At 40.8% G+C, this 21,117-nt stretch overlaps 1 protein-coding gene across 6 annotated transcripts in view; it reads right to left on the bottom strand.

Moving 5' to 3' along the window:
- Window positions 1–5,412: 5,412 nt before the first annotated feature.
- Window positions 5,413–21,117, bottom strand: part of LOC128734476 (uncharacterized) — a 53,877-nt gene continuing 38,172 nt past the window's right edge. For 5 of the 6 annotated variants that reach the window (XM_053828699.1, XM_053828698.1, XM_053828695.1 and 2 more), the window contains exons 7-8: window positions 16,107–17,447; window positions 5,413–6,807 (exon numbers count right to left, since the gene is read on the bottom strand). In XM_053828699.1, coding sequence (XP_053684674.1) covers window positions 16,206–17,447 — 1,242 coding nt within the window. In that variant the 3' untranslated portion in view covers window positions 5,413–6,807; window positions 16,107–16,205. The remainder of the gene's footprint in view (window positions 6,808–16,106; window positions 17,448–21,117) is intronic. The other variant, XM_053828700.1, reaches the window with a different exon arrangement.

Raw genomic sequence — 21,117 nt, 5'->3', positions numbered from 1 at the left:
CTGTTCTGATCCAATACTCTCCAAGAATCTATCCAAGATTCTAAGCGTATCCAGCACCAATGTCAAGTTAATCTATTATAGTACATAGAACATAGCCCAAGTCTAGGACTGCAGTTCTGAGGTTGCCATCCATAGGGAAGTAAATAAATTTTCCAATTACTTACGGTACTCCTGGTACTTCCTTATTTAATTGGCTTTCCATCCTAAGACATAGCATGCTGAACAAAATTCTTCCAATTGATTAGCTTGCGGTTGTCACTCTTCAATTTCTTGGAGACCATGTACTCGCCACCAGAACGTGCTCTATCTGGTGCAACCAGCTTGCTCGTTGTGCTTCTAGTCGTCTTGTTCTTTCCTTGAAGCAAAACATCTTTTTCGCAGGATCATTGTCCGACATTCTGGAAACATGCCATGCCTACCAGCCAGGGGCGTAGCCAGAAATTTTTCTTTGGGGGGGGGGGGTGGTTTTACAAAAAAGATCTGACATAGCCTAGCCTTAAACAGATTATTCAGGAGATGGGGAATTATTTTCAATCATCAGAAGCTATTTTGGTTTACATTCAGGGTTGTTTATTTGACAAATAAAATCAAATTGATTTAAAAGGTAAATGTTGAAATTGCGCCTTCCAGTTGGCATCGTGGTACGTTATATATTCAAATCTCGGCTGGGAGAGACTATTAGAATCAATAAGATTGAGTTCCTTCCAGGCGCGGCAGAAGTCGAGACAAGTTGACAGCTTATCCTGCATGCTTTTCAATATCGCCTTTGAGAAGATGATCCAGCGAGCTAAACCGAAACGACAGACTCAATTTTCAGTGGAGGTAGCAACCTTCTTAGCTACGGAGATGACTTTGATATTGTAGGCCGAAACTTCGCAACCGCAGAGGCCTACTGTGCTAGACTAAAAGCAAGGGCTAGTAGGATTGGGCTAAAAGTAAATGCGCCGCAGACCAAATACATAATTGGTAGAGACTCAAAGAGACGAACATGCACTTTTCGTGGACGGTAATCGTTGACGGTGACGAGCCAGAAGCGGAAGATGAGTTTGTGTATTTGGGATCACTGGTGGCCGCGGATAACACAAATTGCAGCGCATTGAAGCAGAAAATCGAGTCTCGTTTGCCCTTCGCAAAACGCTTCCATCCGCTAGCAAACGATAGCCACCGTACGATGCGGACAAAGTACACAGCCCTTATTAGACTGGTAGTTTTTATGGATTGGACGATGCTCATAGAGGACATGCTAGCATTCCGGATGATATTTGACGGAGCAATAGCTGGAAGCGGAGAGCGGCGGAGGTACACTAGAATCTCTTTTTACGTCCATTCATTCTAGGTGATTTCTTTTTGCTTCAATATTTTTACGTCCGAAATTTGAATAAAAGTCGTCTCGTTTTACGTCTAAAATTTGAATAAGCGTCCACTTTTTTTACGACCGATTGTTTTTACGTCCCATAATAGTGGACGTAAAACGAAACTTGAGTGTATATGAATCACGAGCAGCAGACACTGCTACCATCGGACCATCGGACATCTGATGAAAGTCGGTAAGTTACGGTGGATCGAACAGTCATAAGGAAAACGGTTCTATTTAACAACCCCACGGGCAACCAGACCCTACGTGCGAGATGGCTCAACTTGGGTCTTGCGCCTTCTGAAACGCCTGGGAAATAGACGACGAGTAACCCAAGATTGAGTTGAATGCTGCCGACTAGTTGAAACGGGATGAGCCACCCTAGGTCTATGCAACTGACGACGACAACGAGGATCGTACAACCAGCTCCGTAAATTTTCCTGTGCTCTAAGCAGTTGGTAGCAGAAATTTTAAGCTTCAAAATTTAGAACAAATTTTCTTCTGTGGGAAGGGGAGGTTAGCTATGCCCATGCTACCAGCTTAAAGTTCCTTTTGAAAACTGGGTTGGCTGAGGAGCTCTGTGAGTTCACAGTTCATCCTCTATACATCACCTCAGGTCGTTCTTCGAACTCTGAGCACTCGCAGATCCTCCTTTAGCATTGTCCACATTTCGTGCTCGTCAGCTTTAGAGCCTCTTGCATAGAGTACATTATGTGTAGGAGGTTAGTTTGTTTGACCGCAATTGCTTGTGAAGTTCGTAGTAAGCAAGACTTAAGCTGATAACACGCCTTCAAGCCTCACGGGTGGTGCCATTTTCCGTCGTCATCAATGAGTCGTCACTGTGACGAATTCGTCAACTACTTCGAAGTCATCGCCGTCGAACGTTCATTACTGTCCAAGTGGTCGATCTTTCACGTTTCCGACGGCCAGCATGTACTTTTTTTTGGACGTATATCGTTCCGTTCCGTTGCTCTGTTCTTTGCTTCGTCCAACTCATCCTCTCCCAGCAGGGCAACATCGAGCAAATGCATGTAATTTTCTGCGATATCAAGGATCGGCACCGAATGTTGTATGGCGCATCTCTACCATCAACATTAGCACATCGATAGGATCTGACTGATCAATAATGGTCAGTAAGTCTTAAACTCACTACCAATTCGCGTTTTGTAATCCTTCTCCTTGCCGACCTAAATGTTAAAATCCAGGATAAAAATCTTTATTGTTTAAGATAGTCACTGTGCACTTTTATATTGTAAATTAGTTGATTTGTTCGGTGAAATATAGAAACATTTTGTATTTGCCGCGGGCGTTTTCCAATGATTAGATAAAAACGTGGCGTATTCTATACCCTGTGGAGCGGGAGATAACAAGGATTATATAGGGCCATGCCTCATTTTCGGATTTTTGCTCAGTAGATGCTCATTTCACTACAGCACCTCAACGAAGCAGAATTCGAAAAAGTAGTGTAAAGGGCAATCGTGGAGTTAATTATTATCTACAACATTGGTGAAGAAAGTATAGTTTTATCTTTGTATTCACGGTGCTAGGAGGCTGCTACTCCGTTGGTAACCAAATGAGAGCTCTTTTTGCTACCAACGGGGTAGCAGCCCAAGTAACAATTTGGGTTTTATTACGCTCTTATGATGGCATTTAAGACCAAAATTGGCCTTTAAAACCACCATAAGAGTACAATAAAACTTACATTGTTGCTTGGGAGGTCTTATAGCGTCTTAAATACAAAAGATAAAGCTTTACTTTCTTCACCAATATTGTAGATAATAAACTCTACAAGTGCCCTTTACGCTACTTTTCCAAATTCTGTTTCCTTGAGGCACTGTAGGCAAATGAACATCTACTGACCAAACAATCGAAAATGAAGCCTGCATACTGGCACAGGGCAAACTAGAAGAAAATTACAAAACCTAAAAATGACTCTAAAAAATCTGAAGATGGAACGCGTTTAGCTATCGCTATTGTCAAAATCGAACCAGCTATATCTGACCTCTCACTCTGGCGTAACAAGCTAGGCGAGTGGCAATGGCTGTAAGAGTCAATAAAACCTACCTAAACCTACATTCACCGACATTGCTATTGCGGTTGATATCATATCAAATATTTCATTTCTATCGTTTACCATGTTTTCCGGCTTTATATAAATTAAAATAATGTTTTGACTTCATTAACAAGTCAGAGAAAAAAAGACACAGGTTATCTTTTCCACTTTAAATTATCAGCTTTCTTCCGTGAGAGGCCACCAGCGCGTCATATTTGCCACCAGGCAAGGTTCACTTGAAAACGAAACTGCCCCAATTAGGTATCCGGTTTTCCTGCCTATCCGCGTCCTCAACGTAAAGTACTTACAATCGGGTGCAAAAGTACAACATCTAATCCGTTTTCCAGATGTGCATATCTGTTTTGTGCCGTGCGTGGAAATCCCACTTTCGAAAACCATTCCAACGAAAGGAAATGGCCAGACGACTGCACCAGCCCGAACTGGTTTCGAAGGCAGGAAAACTGGGGAACTATCCTGGTTGCCTTCCAGGGGCTTAGCGGCCACAGTACTATTCAGCTATTAGCTTGCAATGAACCAGCTCACCTGAATAACAAGCTTCGACATGTTTGCTACCCAGTTCCACCTGCTGATAACCTACACAGTAGGAAGTACAGAGTTGCAGAAGAGGTACCTACCTACATTTTTATTCGAATCCATCGCAACAAAAGCATCGAACTACATTTTTGCCATCGTTGCTGCCGCATTATCGGCTTGCTTTTATGAAGCTGCTCTCTGTGGAGCCAGTTTCGCCCTGGAAGCGTGACAGGAAAAAAGAAACAAGTTTTTAAATCCAAACGGCCGAGGAGGAGTCTTCGTCGTCGTCGCAGTCGCCGTCTTAACGTATCAACCTGTGCAATCTCGTGCAAAGAAATAAGGTAAAAAGAAGTGCGAAATAGGTTAGATATCGAAAGCATTCAATAATACAGACCGGCGATCGAGCTGCGGCCCGGGGGCTTTCGCGCGGTGATGATCGATTTATTTCTACTTCTGCAGATTGCTTTTCCTTGAACTGTGAGCATATCGGACAATTCAATATTCTAACACACTTTATTTAACGACAAGGTCGTCAGAGTCCATTTATGGCAGTCAGCATGGCACCAAATATCACCCTTCCCTTCCATTCTTCAGTGTACCAACATGCTCCCATAGACTCGGGAAACCATCACAAAAATATAAAATTAGTTCAACTAACCTGCTAGCCGTAATAAGATCTTGCAACTCGAAGCACTAAACATTGCATTCTATAAGTTCTATTATTTTTTAGGTCAGTAATTACACTAAATACTGAGATTAGTGACCAATTAATATTCATCACTATATTTTCACTTTTTCGCCGTCGGTTTTTCATTAATTTTTTTCAGCCCTTTCAATCGTCAAATCACTTGCGAAACTTAACTTGAGGCACAAAAAACATTAATTTACCACCCGAACAGTTATTTCGAGAGATATTATAATCATTTTGCCCAAATTGTTTACTTGAATTGATAGGAAAAACTTCACTTCGTTTCGATTGCAATTCCGAATCCGCGATTGGCGTTGTTGTACTTTGCCAAGGGAACGCACGTTTATATGGAGTGATGCCAACGTAAACATTTAAGCATGAAATTGACCAATTATTTTCGCTATTAAATTAAAGGTCGTAGAGTGTCGATAATATATTTATAAAATTCACTGATAATAAAATTCACCGTAAACAACATTTTATGTGATAGAATTACTGTCGGATTTAGTTTAACAGCAAAAATAGATACGCGATTCTACGTTTCATAATTGTTCATAACAGTTTATTACCTACTACTAGCAACTCTATTCTCAACAAAACGATAGTGGCAACAAGTACTGAAATCAGTAAAAAAGCAACTGGACTCTGACGACCTACACCTTAATAGAGAGTAATTTTTTATCATTGATGCATGGAACGACTTGGCCGTTTCAAGTCAGTTCTCTGTCGGGTCTATTTCGGATTGAGTATTTCTCGAGTTGCGACATAACTTTCAACGTTTATTTTATCACTTCACTCCCGGAAATGTGCATGCAAAAATTAGTTCAAAATTTTACAAACTAAATCATACACAGCGAGCTGTACCAGTTTGCTGGCTTTAGTTTTTACAAATAGATAAACTTTTTGAGCATTGTAAAGCGTTTGAAGCTAACGTATGTATCAGGAAAAAGGGGAAAAAATCGCAAAAGGTAGAGAGTTGGGATTTTTACAATTTTTGTTAGTTTAAAATCTATCGTCAATTCATGTTTTCGGGGGTTGTGTGATTTTAAGGATACATTTGTTCTTCTTGATAAGCATATATACACTTCTAACTAAAGGTTTTGGCTTTTATAGTTATATTGAATTAATGAAAATGCCGTGTAGCCGTTTCCATCTGTTCACTGGACCAATTTCACAACAATTAAACTAAAAAAGTCTGCTTCTGAACATTGATTGCACTACTTCCTTCAATATTTTATAATCTGAATTAAGCTATATGGTAACACCAATCAACATGCAACTTACTTTAGCTGGCGTTTTTGTCAAACATTCCTTTCAACTAAATCAACTATCCTACATGCAAAAACTTTGCGTTTCGTTCGATATGACTTTTCGTGTATTTAATTGAAATATGACTCCTAAGAAAGAAGTGGTGCGACGCAAAAATTATAATAAATAAACGGGAAATAATATTTATAATATAAGTGTGTTAGCCGTGTGCGAAGAAAATCGTTAGAATTAGTTGAGGAAGAGATCACAAAACGGAGGTTGTTCTACTAACTTTACTAGCAATATTCTGAGCTAAAACTTGTCCTCCTTTATCTTATCAGTTCTACTATCTAGGGCTTTCAGTAAATCATTCTTCGTCTTATTTTGCGTTCACACTTTGGCTTTCCTTAAATAGTAGCAGTTTAGAGTCATTTTTTGGGTAAATGCTTCGATCATCTTAATATGTAGTTCGCATTGTTTGTCCAAGCTGATTCCTTACCTAAACTCAAGAGTAGGTCTTATTTTTTAATATTGATAAATCTGTAACTGTTAAATGTTATTAGTAGAAATCACTTTCATTGATTCAAAGCAATAACTATTTATGACGCTTGTAAGCTCTTGTTCACTCTAGTCAACCCGCTGCCGGTCATATGAATTTTGTCACATAAAAATTTGTATATATGTTAAAAGCACCATTCGAGTTGTAACTCAGATCGTATTTATGTCGTAACATATAAACTTAGGCATGGAACATAAAGCAAAAATGGTTGAAGAACCTTCATCTTCTTGGTGAGAAACGACAAACGCCGCATGTTTCCGATCAGACTGAAATGGTGAAAAGTTTTACTTTTCCGTCTTCGAGCGGGTTTTGATGACTTTTTCCGGCTTCTTGGAACGAGGTAATGTGGTGCAACTAGCGGACATTTTTTCCTGAAATTTAAGTATACGATTATTTTGGGTGGAACGCGAAATGAAAATAGAAATAATAAAACTAAAAGATAGGTTAGTAATAATTCTCGTAACTTGATTTTATTTTGTCTTTAAAAATACAGTGGATTAGTAACTTGAGCAATCATACACGAATGTAGCAAGCAGAATGACCAAAAACAAACTGGAAACACGTCAAATACATTACATTCCAATTTGAATATCACTTGACATCGGAAGAAACACTGTGATGAATTAGTGTTTTATTAGACTATTGAATGATTTAATTGCAATCATCAAACATTTATTATATGTACAGCGACTCGAAATATTTTGACATCAGCAAATTTTCTTGCATCGGATCTGGTTCTAATTTATCCAAGTACTCAAGAGTGTTACATGAAATACTCTGTGGTTTACGGGGCGTTCCATCAAACTCAAAAAAAGCCAATTAGCATGTACCTCTCCGGTAAACTCAAAACAAATTATTAGCTAAATAACTCGAAAAGAACCCTTTCCCGCCTCAATACATAAAAAAATACAAAAATTGATAAACATCTGTTAAAAATATTCAAATGTTATCATCTGTGTAACCGATGAAACTCGCATGGTTTAGCTCAGGGCAAATTTAGCACGTGTCGCTTTTTTCCCCTTATTATCTACTAATCAAAGAAGAAAGCCTGTGTGTTTGCTGCTAATAGCAATTTAACAACGAACTCGATGAAATTATTTCCTGCACCATATATTGACATCAGGAAAGATCCTAGGTTACCTTTTTAATGCAGTTTCCTACAGCTGATAAAACCAGATTTTACTACTTTCTCTACCGGCCAGCTGGTTTTAGTCTTTTGGCGTTGGCTAAAGATAGACGACGACATTACGACCCAGTGCCAGTGTTTCCACTATGCGTGGTAGTTAAAAGCCCGATGTAATAAAATCGTTATCTAGCCAAATAGTTTTAATTGGTTGCTATAAAACTAGTAAAAAATACATAAATCATTCCTGAAAAAGCGATTACGTCTATAATGCGCAAATCATTGACACACTCACTAATATGAATGTCAATCTGGATCCGATTGATCAGTATATGGAAAATAAATGTTTTAAAAGCTTTTTTAAACCATTTAGTAGTAGATCTTTCGCTGTATATTTTTCAAATCTTACTCAACCAACATAAAATATGAAATCGATTATTAAACGTAACACAATAAACATTTCTGTTTATTTTTTTTTTTTGTTTTGATTATAGTCACTTTAACAGCTTAGGTCATTCGTGACTTCTGCGGGGTTGGGATTCGAACCCGGGTCCTCGGCGTGCGAGTCCGTATCAAATTGAATTCATTCATCTGTTTACAAACTGCCTTGTTTTGTGGAGAATTCGTTAAGATTCTTACAGAAGGTGTATAAAAGATATTCAATTGTTTTTATTTATTTTTTGTTATTTATTCGATGGATGTTAGGCTCTGCCCGTTTTCGATATATAAAGAAATTAAATAGTTAGTTAGAGGGGCTCCATAGCCGCAAGGTTACCGAGTCTGCTTTCACAAGCGAGTGGTCGCGGGTTCGAATCTTAGTAGAATCAACCCATTCGATGTCAAGTGACTTTAGCATGAGTTTATTCTCAAGCCCGTCATTTACCTTTCTTTCCTTCATGCTGTATTCTATATTTACCCACTGAAGCCTCTTGACAGTGCAAAAGTCCCTCCTATAGTTAAGTGTGTACTGGTCAGAGGAACGAGTGAGTCCTCGCCAGGAACGGCTATAATATGGGATTAGTACTGGCAGCGAGGAATAAGTGGGTAAAGTAGATCAAGCTTTGAAGGAAGGGTAAACCCCAATACACACAAGCGCGCGTAAAATTTAATAAGCATATCGCTCATTCAATAGCGTTTATAGCAAAAAGAAATGCAATGCAGGTCATACAGCAAACACTCGAGCGATATCACAATAGATCAACTTTACAGGTCGCAGTGATGAGTCCACACATGGAGAAACAAATAAATAGTTATAACCTAATTATCAAATTCGTATACATTGGTACATTTCTGGCGTAATTTCGAACTCTATTTGTCAAATGAATAGGTCCAAGACTTCTTAGCGAGCGACCATCATTCACGGTCACTTACAGATATGCCGAATTATGCCTACTGGCGAGTAGGTCCTTCAAAAACAGAGCATCTATTTACTCCTTCTGTTCTCCAAGGTGGGAATTTCACTCGAAAAACAACAATTAATAATCAGGAATCTCTCCGTACATTCCTAAATTCGGCAAGACACAGTGAATAAATTCCTTTTGACTTCAATCAACTCGCTTCTTGTGTACTTTGTAGAATGGTTGCCATATTACACTTGCGTACCACTACCTACCAAGGCATTATACATTGAAATGATAGTATGCGAGTCCTTTAACTCTCCACTGAGGCGTTTAATCAAGCCAAATAGCAAACTTCTTTTTGCGACATCCATTCCAGTATGCTGTATATATTTAAACTCGCTATCTATTTCAAGATCGCATACATTATCTTTTCTTGGTATTGTTTCACCTTCCAATAAATAACCAAATAGCAATTTATTTGGTTTTCGGGACCGAGAAACCAGATTGCACTTTCTCGTATTGACTTTTAGACCAAACGTTTCGCAAAACCGAAGATATGTTCTACACTATCGCGAGGAATTCAACAATCCTTAACGCAATTCACCGGGAGAAAAATCTTCATACCGTCAGCGTAAATTAAGATATTAACTCCAGGGAGAAATTCCGGGAGCTCGTTCATGATTGTGTCGAAAAACAATGGTCCAAGATGACTTCCCTAAGGCGCATCAGACCAAACTGACTGGGAATAAAGCTAACTTGCTCTTGTAAATCTAGTCATAATTTATTTATTATTATTTCTTTCATCTGACCTCTAAGGCCTCAATGAAAATTGGGGGTGGGGAAAACCCACCTGAGGTCGACTCTCAAGTGAGCGTAAAAACCCCACTATCTTTGTCATTGATACAAAGACGCAACAATGTTCAGCTTTACAAACTATGTACATTACAATAACTAACATATAACAAATTTAAATAACAAATTTTGAACTAAGAAACGCACATTACAGCATTAAGTCTGTTTTTAAAACTAACACTTGATAAATTAAAGGCAAACAGTTCAAACGCATTATTGAAGACGTCACACATTCCCCTAACGGGTTCGTTTTGACCGTATTCGGTGCGGTGAAAAGTAAGGCGCAGAAAATCATGTGATCTTAAGGTTCTGAGGGGAACTTTTATATTAGTTTGGGAGAAAATATTTGGGGCGTCTATTTCACCGGTTAATAGCTTTCCCACGAAAACGGCGTTGAAAATATTCCGTCTCTTTTCCAGTGCGTCGACAACGGTCAGCATAAGATGCCAAGTGGTTTGGATTCTGCCACGGCAGAGACCTGAGAGCATAGCGTAAAAACCTAGCTTGTACTGCTTCAAGCCGGTTGATCCAAATTTCGGTATTCGGACTCCAAATTACTGCTGAGCTCTCCAAAATGGAGCGGACTAGAGAAAAATATAACGAACGTAAGCAAAACGGGTCAGTGAACTCTCTAGCGATTCTCATTACAAATCCTAGGTTTCTATTAGCGTGAGCTATGATGTGTGGATAATGATGCTCGAAGGAGAGTTGTGAGTCAAGTAGTTAACCAAGATCTCTGATTACTGATACTCTTTCGAGTAGTTCTCCAGATGCCATATAGTTCCATAGAGGATCAGTAGATTCGTTAAGCACCAGTTACAAAAAGAGTCCAAGAACCATTGCAGCTCAATGCAGTCGGCTACAGTTCGTACAACAAGGAACAGTTTTAAATCATCAGCATATATAAGTTTACAGCCGGATGGGATACTGAAGCAGACATCGTTGAAATATAAGGAAAACAGTAGCGGTCCAAGATTGCTCCCATGAGGAACACCGGACAAGCTAGCGAAGCTGTATGACTCAACCCAAGTAACAATTCTAAAACCACTTGGTTTTAGTTGAATTTTATAAAGGTTTTATTGCGGTATTAATCATTACCTCTGGTTTATTGTGGTATTGCGCAGTACCAAGCGAATACGAGTCCAAACACACTTATAGCTAGCTAGAAAACCATAATAAAACTGTTAATAAAGCAAATTTATTGTGGTTGCTTGTATTACCACGTTAAAACTTGTTGGCTGCACCATGTCTCTTACAAACCTACCATACGTGTGGCGTATCAATACAAAATGGCTCACCAATCAAAATTGATCTTATCGCGGTTACTTGTCAAACCGCAATAAATCTGTTAGCTTTATAGAGCTATTAAAACGGTAGCACCCTGACCAAACAGTTTTCTTGCTGCTATTATGAAGAATACCAAAGTTCAACACCAAAATCATTTTTTAATGCGAAGCCATATTTCCATATTCTGGTATTTTGTTTTAGCTCGCAAATAACAATTCATCAAAGCAAAGTGTTTTGCAGAAAAAAAGTTATTATCAATCGGTTTTCCTGTCAGAGGAAGCAACTAAAATGATTTTGGTAGAAATTGAGTTTGACTAACTGAATATTTTCAATTTGTTAAAACAACCAGTTTTCGAAAATGGCAAAATTTCAGTGGCGCGCTGATTATATCGACCTATCATATCAATATGCACGATGAAATTAAATGCGCACATGCTGCAAGCCAATGAAATTGCTTAAAATTTAATAAATATTCTATGGGATATTTTATTCTGGTCGCTATAAACCAAATCGTTCAGAATGATATGGCAGTAAAACCTAAACTTTTCTTCTTACGGATATATTTTCAAGTTGACAAAGCTAGTGAACTTATTTAGCTTTTACCAGAAAAGCGTAATACGAAATGCGAAAAGCGAAAAGCTTTTTTAAATTATGGCGATGGCTGTCAAGCAGCGAAAGCTTAACTGGTTTTATTGCTGCTTTGAGCAGAGCGTGATACGACTACTAGAGCTTATAGCCTGATTCTTATAGCGGTTATGAAAACATTCTGAGGAGTGGGCCATTTGGTCAGAAACCGGTTTTATAGCGGTTATCAGAAAGTTCTGGTGCAGCTCACAGTTTTATTAGCGGTTTTATGAAATTGGGCATGAAAACCACTATACGAACGTAATAAAACTTGGAATTGTTACTTGGGAATGCTTCCCAATTTGACACTTAGTGAACGGTCAACTAGGTAAGATTTCAACCAATCAATAAACTGAATTTAAGCTCCTAGACGTTCAATTTTAGCTAACAGTATAGAATGATCAACGCGATCGAACGCAGCCTTCAAATCGGTGTAGATAGTGTCTACTTGCGCACCACCTTCTATGTTTCTAATGCAATGGGATGTAAACTGAAGTAAGTTTGTCGTTGTCGAACTACCAGGGTAGAAACCATGCTGATCCGTGGAGATATAAGACTTAAATTCACGTAATAGGACATTGCCAACTAAAACCTCAAACAATTTTGATCCAGCAGAGAGCGATGTTATTCCTCGATAGTTAACTATGTCGTGCTTATTTCCTGTTTTTGAACACGGGAAACATCACTGATTTTTTCCAGCAGTCAGGACATATTCCTTGCGACAAAGATTTGTTGATAATGCGCATGATTCTTTGGATAATCGCTTATCCATCTCAGATTTATGCAACTTTTTCCATACTTTGGCAGCGATGATGTAATCGCATCTATATTTATTACGTCAAAAATCTTACGCATACATATCTGCATAAATTGTATCTACTTGAAGACCCGACTTTGTTCTCCTCGTTTCTAAATTTGCACCCCCTATCTAGTACTTCGTTAGACTTATTCATAGTGTCTTGCCAAAGTTCAGGCGTAATATTTTTTCCAGACTTTCCCGTCGGATTCGGGTTTTTTCGGGTTTCAGGTCTGAAAATCCGGAACCCGACCATCTCTAGCGGCGGCTACACGCATGTAACACATCTCTTGGTCAAGGATAGCTTTGATCAGCTGTGTCGTTCTTGTGCATTATCTGCCATAGCTGTATGCACTTTAATGTATCACTTTGTAGGTGGCATTGATCAGTGTAATTCCGCGGTAGTTACAGCGATCTAGCCGGTTGATTTTTTTGTAGATGGGACACACTACACCTTGCATCCACTCCTCCGGTAGTTTCTCCTCTTCACAAAACCTTGAAATTATCCAGTGAAGTGGCGATGATTGGCGGTTCTGCCGGGAATTGGTCCTTTCCTGCGACTCTATCATTCTTCAGCTGACCGATTTCTCGCCGGATCTCTTCAAGATCGGGAGCCGGCATGCTGTTGTCGTTTGTATGTACTCCTAGGTTAACTTCCGTTCCATCACCTTCTGTTATATCGTCATTGAGATGCCCACCGAAGAACTGTGTGCGTTTGTGACCAGGTTTCCTTCCTCATCCCTCACATAACGGGCTTCGGTGTGTATCCTTTACGAGATTGGTTCACCTTCTCATAGAATTTGCGCATCTTATTAGCCTGGAATAGCTGTTCTAGCTCTTCACGACCTCTGTCCTCTTTCTGGAGTTTTTTCCTCCACACGATCTTGGTCAGCTCATTTCGCGCTTGTCGTTACTTGGTCGAATTCTCCCTCCTGGCAATGCCTAATAGTTTTTTCAAGGTCTCTTCGCGGCCTGCTGCGGACTCATTGACGGCCGAGCCTATCCTGCTACATCCGTCTTTGAAGGTCGAGGCACCTAGCTCCACAGAGGAAGGTAGAGCTTCATCCAACATGCACGCGTAGTTCTCAGCATCTTGGGGGTTGGGGGGGGGGCCGAATGTTTACCCAAGGAGGGTGCCTTTATCGCGAAATATCTACCACCGATAGTTTTGAGCGCACATATACTGCTATTAGGTAATAATCCTAGTCGATACCCACTCCTTGTAGGAAGGGTATATTGCGTTTCAAGCGTATCAAGAAAGACCGGCCATCGATGAGAATGAGATGGTCGATTTGGTTCAATGGCCGTTGATCAGATGATCTACAGCTGGCTTTGTGGATCTTTTAGGGGAAAGAGAGTGCTTCTGAGCACCAGGCCTCGGGAAGCTGCAAAGTTGATGCATCGCTGGCCGTCATCATTCGTTTCGGGGTGCTGGTTATAGGGCCCGATCACCGGACTGTAAATAGCTTCTCTGCCGATCTGTACGTTCATGTCTTCGATGACGATCTTGATGTCCCGTGACGAACAGCTGTCGTTCATTGTTTCCAGCTACATCTAGAATGCTTCCTTCTAGCCGTCGGGTCTACCTTCGTGTGGATAGCGCACGTTTATGACGTGTAGTTAAAGAAATGGCCTTTTATTCTCAACATACAGCTCATTTCGTTGATCGCCTTCCAGTCTATCAGGCGATCTTGCATTCTTCCCATCATGCAAAACTCGTTTCACTCTGGTAAAATTGGGCCTCACCGCCACGGATCCTCCAAAACTTCTCGCCTTTGCGAAAGAGCTCTTGCAGTGCCACTAAGCTGAACTTTCGGGGTTCTAACTGATCGAAAAGCACCCTGTCGCTACCCACAAAATTCAGTGATCCGGAGTTTCAGGAACCAAGCATCAATTTCATGTCCCTATTTCGTCACCTTTCTCCATGCCGAAAGTTTCGAGTCGAATTTTCTTCTAATGTGTCTCGTGATGAGGCTGCCAACTTAAGTGTAGTGTCGAGACAATACATTTCCTAATTCAGCCGCCTGCTCCGAACCAGACGCTGTCGTGAGCCGCTCCTAAGCTAGAGTACACCGCACACTTGGTTGAAGAAACATCAAGCCACCGAGAGCCGCCCCTGACATGGGAATTGACGCTCAAGACTAACAATAAGGCTGTTTCTTCATTGCTACATTCAGCGTTCGCATGAGTACCTCCTTCGCTGTGTATATACGACCCAAGGGGTAAGCCGCTTAGAACATTCTATGCACCTTATTCGTGCCAATTTTGTTCATTGCTGTGTCTATTGTGCCGACAAGGTGCCGATCACGTCAAACTTTTGCTCATTGGTTTTGACAACGTCAAAAGTTGAAAGAGCTGCCGGATTCCAAACTTTTAGAGTTTGAATGTGTCACTTGGGTCCCACGGTGTGCCTCAAATTGTGCAATGAATGAACCACAATTGTGATCAACGAGCTGAACTGTGTGCACCATCGTTTCTTAGATGGTGCCTAGCACAATGTTTTCAGCGACTTTCCCCTTGATACGATGTTAGTTTCCAACGTGCTTGGTACCCGATCTGTGCTAAGATTGACGTATTCTGGCTGGTACCACGAGAAGGTAATATTAGAAGTTGCTGGTTATTAGGTTAAGGACCACTATAGCGTCTATGTTACGCATGATCCAGTCGTTTAGCAGTCATAATGAATGGTCCACGGAATTCAAGCCCGGGGAGTTGGAAATTCCTTCTTTTCAAGCTGCTTGGAAGATGAAGAACGTTGTACAAACTTAATAAGCGTTGCTTCAATGACCCTTCCTTACCTAATTTTCCCTCTGTCGGTTGCAAAAGAAAACTATATATAAAAAAGTTAGTATCCATATGCCTAACTTACTAGGCTACCCGGCCGTATGCCCAACGTCCGTATGTGTTCTGTTCCGTTTTCTTCTGATACATTGATTAGCTTACTTTCACCCCTTTGTCAATGAAGATCAACAAGATTTTGCCGGCGTGAGTTATTTCTGCTCAAAGCATGGCAGAAGCGGGATGACGACTCCTTAAAAATAATTACTCGGTCGTTGGAAGTAACAGGAAGTAATTGTCTATGGCCCTGACTGACCACGGACAACCGCTTCAGATTTTTTTGAACCAGTTTGTTTCGTGGTGTCATTCAAATAGTTTTGTCGTCATGGTTTTTATGATTTACGCTTCAGATCATCACTAACTATCGTAGTAATGGAAAATGTGGAGTCTTAACCATGTAGATATGTTCAAACGAATGCGTTAGGTTATGTAAAAGCAGGCTGTCATATAATGCACTGATAATATTCGGACACCCTGTAGTATCACCTGTTCTCAGACACTCTTCATCGGGGAACCGAAAGTTAATTTTGCAGATTGAATTGATAATCGATTAAATCTAACGTTCACCACCATAATCATCATAATGCAGCGTCTCAAAGCTATTCAGGTAAGGCTAATGTTTTCAGTATTCAACGTTTGTAATCATTTTAAAATACGAAATCAAAATGAAGATTCGTAAATACCGTTGGAAAAAGTTATGATCAACTATAGCTTATAATTTTACAAGCAACTCACACGCAATGAATCAACACAAAAATAAAACAAAACAAAAAACAGAAAAACCGAAACAAAACCAGAAAAACTACGTACAATTCAAAGAAAAATCGTCCCCAAAAATCGGTCTGCGTGAGCGGAGGTTCTCTAACCAGCAAACTAGGGAAGAACAAGGAAAGGAGGAGGAAAGCCAACTCAAATTTCTGTCTCCTTCGGTAGTAGTGAATCCGCTTTTCGTGCCGACTCGCTAGATCCGGAACTCGACGGACCATCGTGTTTGAACATTCCGGTTAGAGAATTCATAAACTTTGGTTTGTGCTTTTTGTCTTTTTCTTTCTCCAGCACAGGTTCGCTGGAACCACTCGCTTTTGCTGTCGGTTCTGCCTTTTGTGACCGGGAAGGTATTTGGGGAGCAGCCGGGGCTTCCATGGAGGGAATGAAAGTTTCAGCTTTGAACGTGATGGGAACTGAAGGAGCCTTTCGTTTGCCATGGGATGCTGGCTTTTTCGTGGCATGTTCTTCCAGATGACTGCCGGCGTCGGAAGTTGCTAAAGAAGAAGTCGATGATGTTAAGTTCGCTGTAGATACATTTAAGTTACTTGGGTTAATAGGTAATTGTCCCAGATCATCAATATATGGAATATTTTTTGTATCCACCCCAGATGGTTCATCTTCAGATATGTGGAGCTTTTCATCGTAAACTACATCTTCAACAAGCACAGACTGCGCGTCTTTTTCAGAAAGAGGCATAGAGCAATCGACGGCTTCTAATGAATCTACCACGGTTGGGATAGATTCTTCAGATACAACTTCTGGTGCTGTACATTGTTCATTAGTAGGTTTGGCAGGTTCAATTCCTTTTTCCATGTTTTCGGGTACTACATCATCGTCGGGTACTACTTCTAAGAACTCGTCATCACTAGACAACGAGATTGTATCACGAAATGTATCCTCTAAGAAGCTCTTTTCCGACGGTTCATTTTCTATTTCCATGATTGGGATGGATTTTGAAAATTCTACCGGAAAATCTTCCTTTCCGTCAATTAGAATTTTACCGGGAAAAGACCTGTTCATATCAGGAATCGTTGGCTCCAGCTCTTCGGGTACTGGCGATTCTTGCATAGTTGCTGTCAGGTTAGATTTATGACCCGAAAGAGCCGGTTGATCTCGTTCAGTTTCTTTTTGGGTTTCCATCCACTGCAAAAACATTTCATATTTTCGCTCTAATTCCGGTGGCACCGGCTGTGGCGAGCTTGGAACCGAACTTGACGACTGCTGAGAGTAAATGGGCTGATGGGCAAAAACAACGCTAGCTTGGGTAATAGCAGGAAGGGGACTGGGAGGAATTTCGTACAGGGTAGCGGAAGGAGGAAATTGAGAACCACTGCTATAGTATTGATCTGTTTCTCTTCCGTCATAGAAAACGTCATCACCAGCCTTGAAACAGAAAAATAATCCAAAATGAACAAAACAGTGCTATAAAAACTATGGCATAATATGGCAATGGAAACGTCATCACTCTAAATTCAGATCAGAACTATATATTGTTTCCTGTATGCCTAAAATGATGAGATATGTCGAATCCATTGCAGTGCGATAATACTACGTGATGTGAACAATTTAGGCTTGATATATTTTATTAACAAATTAGTATTTAATGGTATTGATGATATTGCAAACATATTTACATAGAAGATGTTACGACGAAAAATAATATGTCATGCCGAAGAAGAGAAACTTTATTTACAAACTTAATTGTTACAGAAAATTACTTAACGTAAGTCCATTCCTTCTCTTGATCGATGGTTTTCCACATTCTGGAAAAAGATAAGTATAGTAGAATGTGTATACAACTGGAGTTTCATAGTTTAGGCACAAATCTTCCTCACGATTGTGAGAAACGTGCTGCTCAAGCCACAAATGCTGATTCATAGATCACAAACTACCAGCTGTTTTTTTTTTTTTTTTGTAAAATCGGACTCCACGGAAAAATAAAAATGGTTAAAGCTAAGTAAAAAATCAGAAGGGTTGAGTTCTAGACAAGCAGTCATACACTTGGTGTATGTGATGGTCTTACTGGGGAAACGGTAGCTCTTGACACGAAAAATGTATGGGGAATTTGACTTTGAAAGCTTTCGCTAATTCATTACTCTAGTTAATTCGTCAGCTTTCCTAAATTCATCACTATCCAGCGGTTGGAAAACAATCTTTGCAAGAAAACCACATAACTGTATTGCATCCCCGTCAACAGCACCCATTTAACGGATACGGGGACTGCCTTGAAGTCGTCGAGCTCTATCTGGTTCCCTACTGATGATTACTTTAGTTGGTCGTTCATCCGGCATCCTTACTACGTATCCAGCCCACTGTAACTTTCCATGTTTTAGAAGCTTCGCCAGACCCGCTTCTTTATATACTTGGTTAAAGTCGTGATTGATCCGCCCGCGCTGCACTGCTTTTAATTTGCCGGCCGCCAAGAACTGATCGCAGGATCCTGCGGCTAAACACACCTAGAACTCGTCGCTCAACTTCAACGTTAACGCTACATGGCCGTAGAGTACAACAGAAAGGATCAGCGTCTTATAGAACACGAGTTTCGTACGCAGTTGCAGGCTAAGGGACCTCAGATGCCTACGCAATCCGTAGAAGGCTGTATTTGCAGTCGCAATTCGCCGTTTTACTTCATGGCTTCATTCATCGACCTCTTCAAAAGTATCTCCATCTATCACCACCGCAGTTCCAACACCCGAAACGCTACCACGTTCTCTACCAGCCACCATATACTTCGTTTTGGTATAATTCATGATAAACCTAACCCTCGTGGCTTCCTCCTTAGGATGCATATATGCCTCTTCCACAGCTCTAGTGTTACCACCGCTCATATCGATGTAGTCCGCGAACCATAGAAGTATGTGAGAATTCGTAATGACGGTACCGCTTCTCTGCACGCCTGTTGTTCGAATAGCACCTTCCAATGCAATGCTGCTCAGCAAATTCGATGATAGCCCGTTACCTTGCTTCAAACCATCTAACGTAACAAACGAGCACGTATCAGCCTAAACAGTTTTGTTGGAAAACCATATTCAAACATAATCCACCACAGCTAATTTCGTTTAATTGAATCGTACGCCTTCTTGAAATCTATGAACAAATCATGAGTGCAAATTGAATTTTCGAAGCTGAACATTTGGTCCCCTCTCGAAAACTTTGCTCTGATTGCTTTTTTAACCTCATCCAAAGTTGCTGGATCCATAGCTTGTCCATAATCCTCAACCATTATCCTCTTATTGTTGATAGCTCCATCTTGTTCACCATTCAACAACTCATCAAAATGTTGTTTCCAACGCCTGGCCTTCTCCGATCCTTCAGTTATCAGGTTCTCCTCGTCGTTACCTATAACAGGAGTTGGCACTATTCGGTTCCTAATTCCGTTGCAAGACTGGGTTCTTGCTGGCGTTGCTTACGACGCGACGGCGAGGTCTCTTCTCGGCAGATCTTATATCTCAGTATTTCTCCCTACTCTGGCGTGTCACAGTTGTAGCTAATATGAGTGCTCTGGCTCGATTCTTCTCGTCAGTCAATCGCTGACACTTTGCGTCAAATCACTCACAAGAAGTGGCTGGATTCTTCTCGTACTGTAGTACTGATTCCATCGTGGATGTGCTTCCACTGCTCGTTCAGGTTCATTCGTACTCGTTCCCCACGCCGCTCTTTAGCTTTCCAAGAGTACTCTGCATCAACTCCTTTCGCTGGTCATATCTTCCACATTGGTCTCGATTTGAGTACGTTGGACAACCGGACGCGAATCTGGCTTAATATGAGATAGTGCCTGGAGTTTCTGGATGGACCGCACGACTGCGATATCCGAAAAGTACCGACAATCAACCAGAACTTGATCGATCTAAGACCAGGCTTCTGCATTAAGGTGTTTCCACGTATGCTTCCGAATGTTCAATCTCACAAAATAGGTACTACAGATAGCCATTCGTCTGGCTGCGGCGAACCTCAGGCCGTTGTCGTCTGTCTACTTGACGTCAAGTGGAGGCTTTTTCTATCTGTAACGAGGCGCAAGAACTCTTTGCGCTCGACCTGTGTATTTGTATCGCTGATGGCTACCTTTATCTTGAGTACTCTCCATATCTTTTCGAGAAGCTTAAAGAATTCCTTCCTTGTACGTATATTGATAAGTTGAAGAATTTGCCTTTAATCCACAACGCGCATAGACGGTCATTGAAAAACATGCTTCCACTGAATGTTAACTAGGGAATATCTTAGCGGGTGTTGAGCGCCTGTTGGTATTTTAGGGACGGCTCATGACGATTATCACATTGCAAGGTGAATTGTCGTTTCCATAACATGTGCGCGGTTGTACCTCCGGTTAAAACGGTGGCGTACAACAGTGATTCAAGACGAAATATTTGCAAATTATGGCTATTGCTATATTTACACTGCAGCAGATCCTCCAAAAGGGTCGGGAATACAGAATTCTCAAGCACCATTTATTCGTTGACTTCAACGCCGCATATGATACAATCCACCGGAAAGAGCTATGGAAAATCATGGACGAGAACAGCTTCCCCAGAAAGCTCATCAAACTGATTCAATCTACGATGGATGGTACACAGTGCTGTGTTCGGAACTCGAGTGAATTGTCAAGTTCATTCGAATCACACAAAGGGCTTGTCATGCCTGCTATTCAACATGGCGCTGCAAGGTGTTGAGACCGAGCGGATATCAACACACGGGGAACGATCTTCAACAAATCTAGTCAATTCGTCTGCTTTGCCATTGACATGGATACTATCGACAGAACATCTGGGGCTGTGGTTGAACTGTACATCAGACCGAAGCATGAAGCAGAAAATATTGGGTTAAAAGTAAATATGTACGTCTGAAACAATGTACATGCTGGCCGGCGGAGCCGAGGCGGGCCAACGTCAGTTGGGCAGTAATATAACAATCAACGGCGATGAGCTTGAGGTAGTCGACGAATTTGTCTACCTTGGCTCACTGGTAATGGCGGATAATGACACCAGCCGTGAGATTCGGGGGCGTTTTATCAGCGGAAGTCGTGCTTACCCTATACAAGACTCTTATTAGACCGGTT

This window comes from Sabethes cyaneus, chromosome 2, assembly GCF_943734655.1.
Source record: "Sabethes cyaneus chromosome 2, idSabCyanKW18_F2, whole genome shotgun sequence".
NCBI classification, from domain to species: Eukaryota; Metazoa; Arthropoda; class Insecta; order Diptera; family Culicidae; genus Sabethes; species Sabethes cyaneus.
This window is presented reverse-complemented; position numbering and strand designations above follow the sequence as displayed.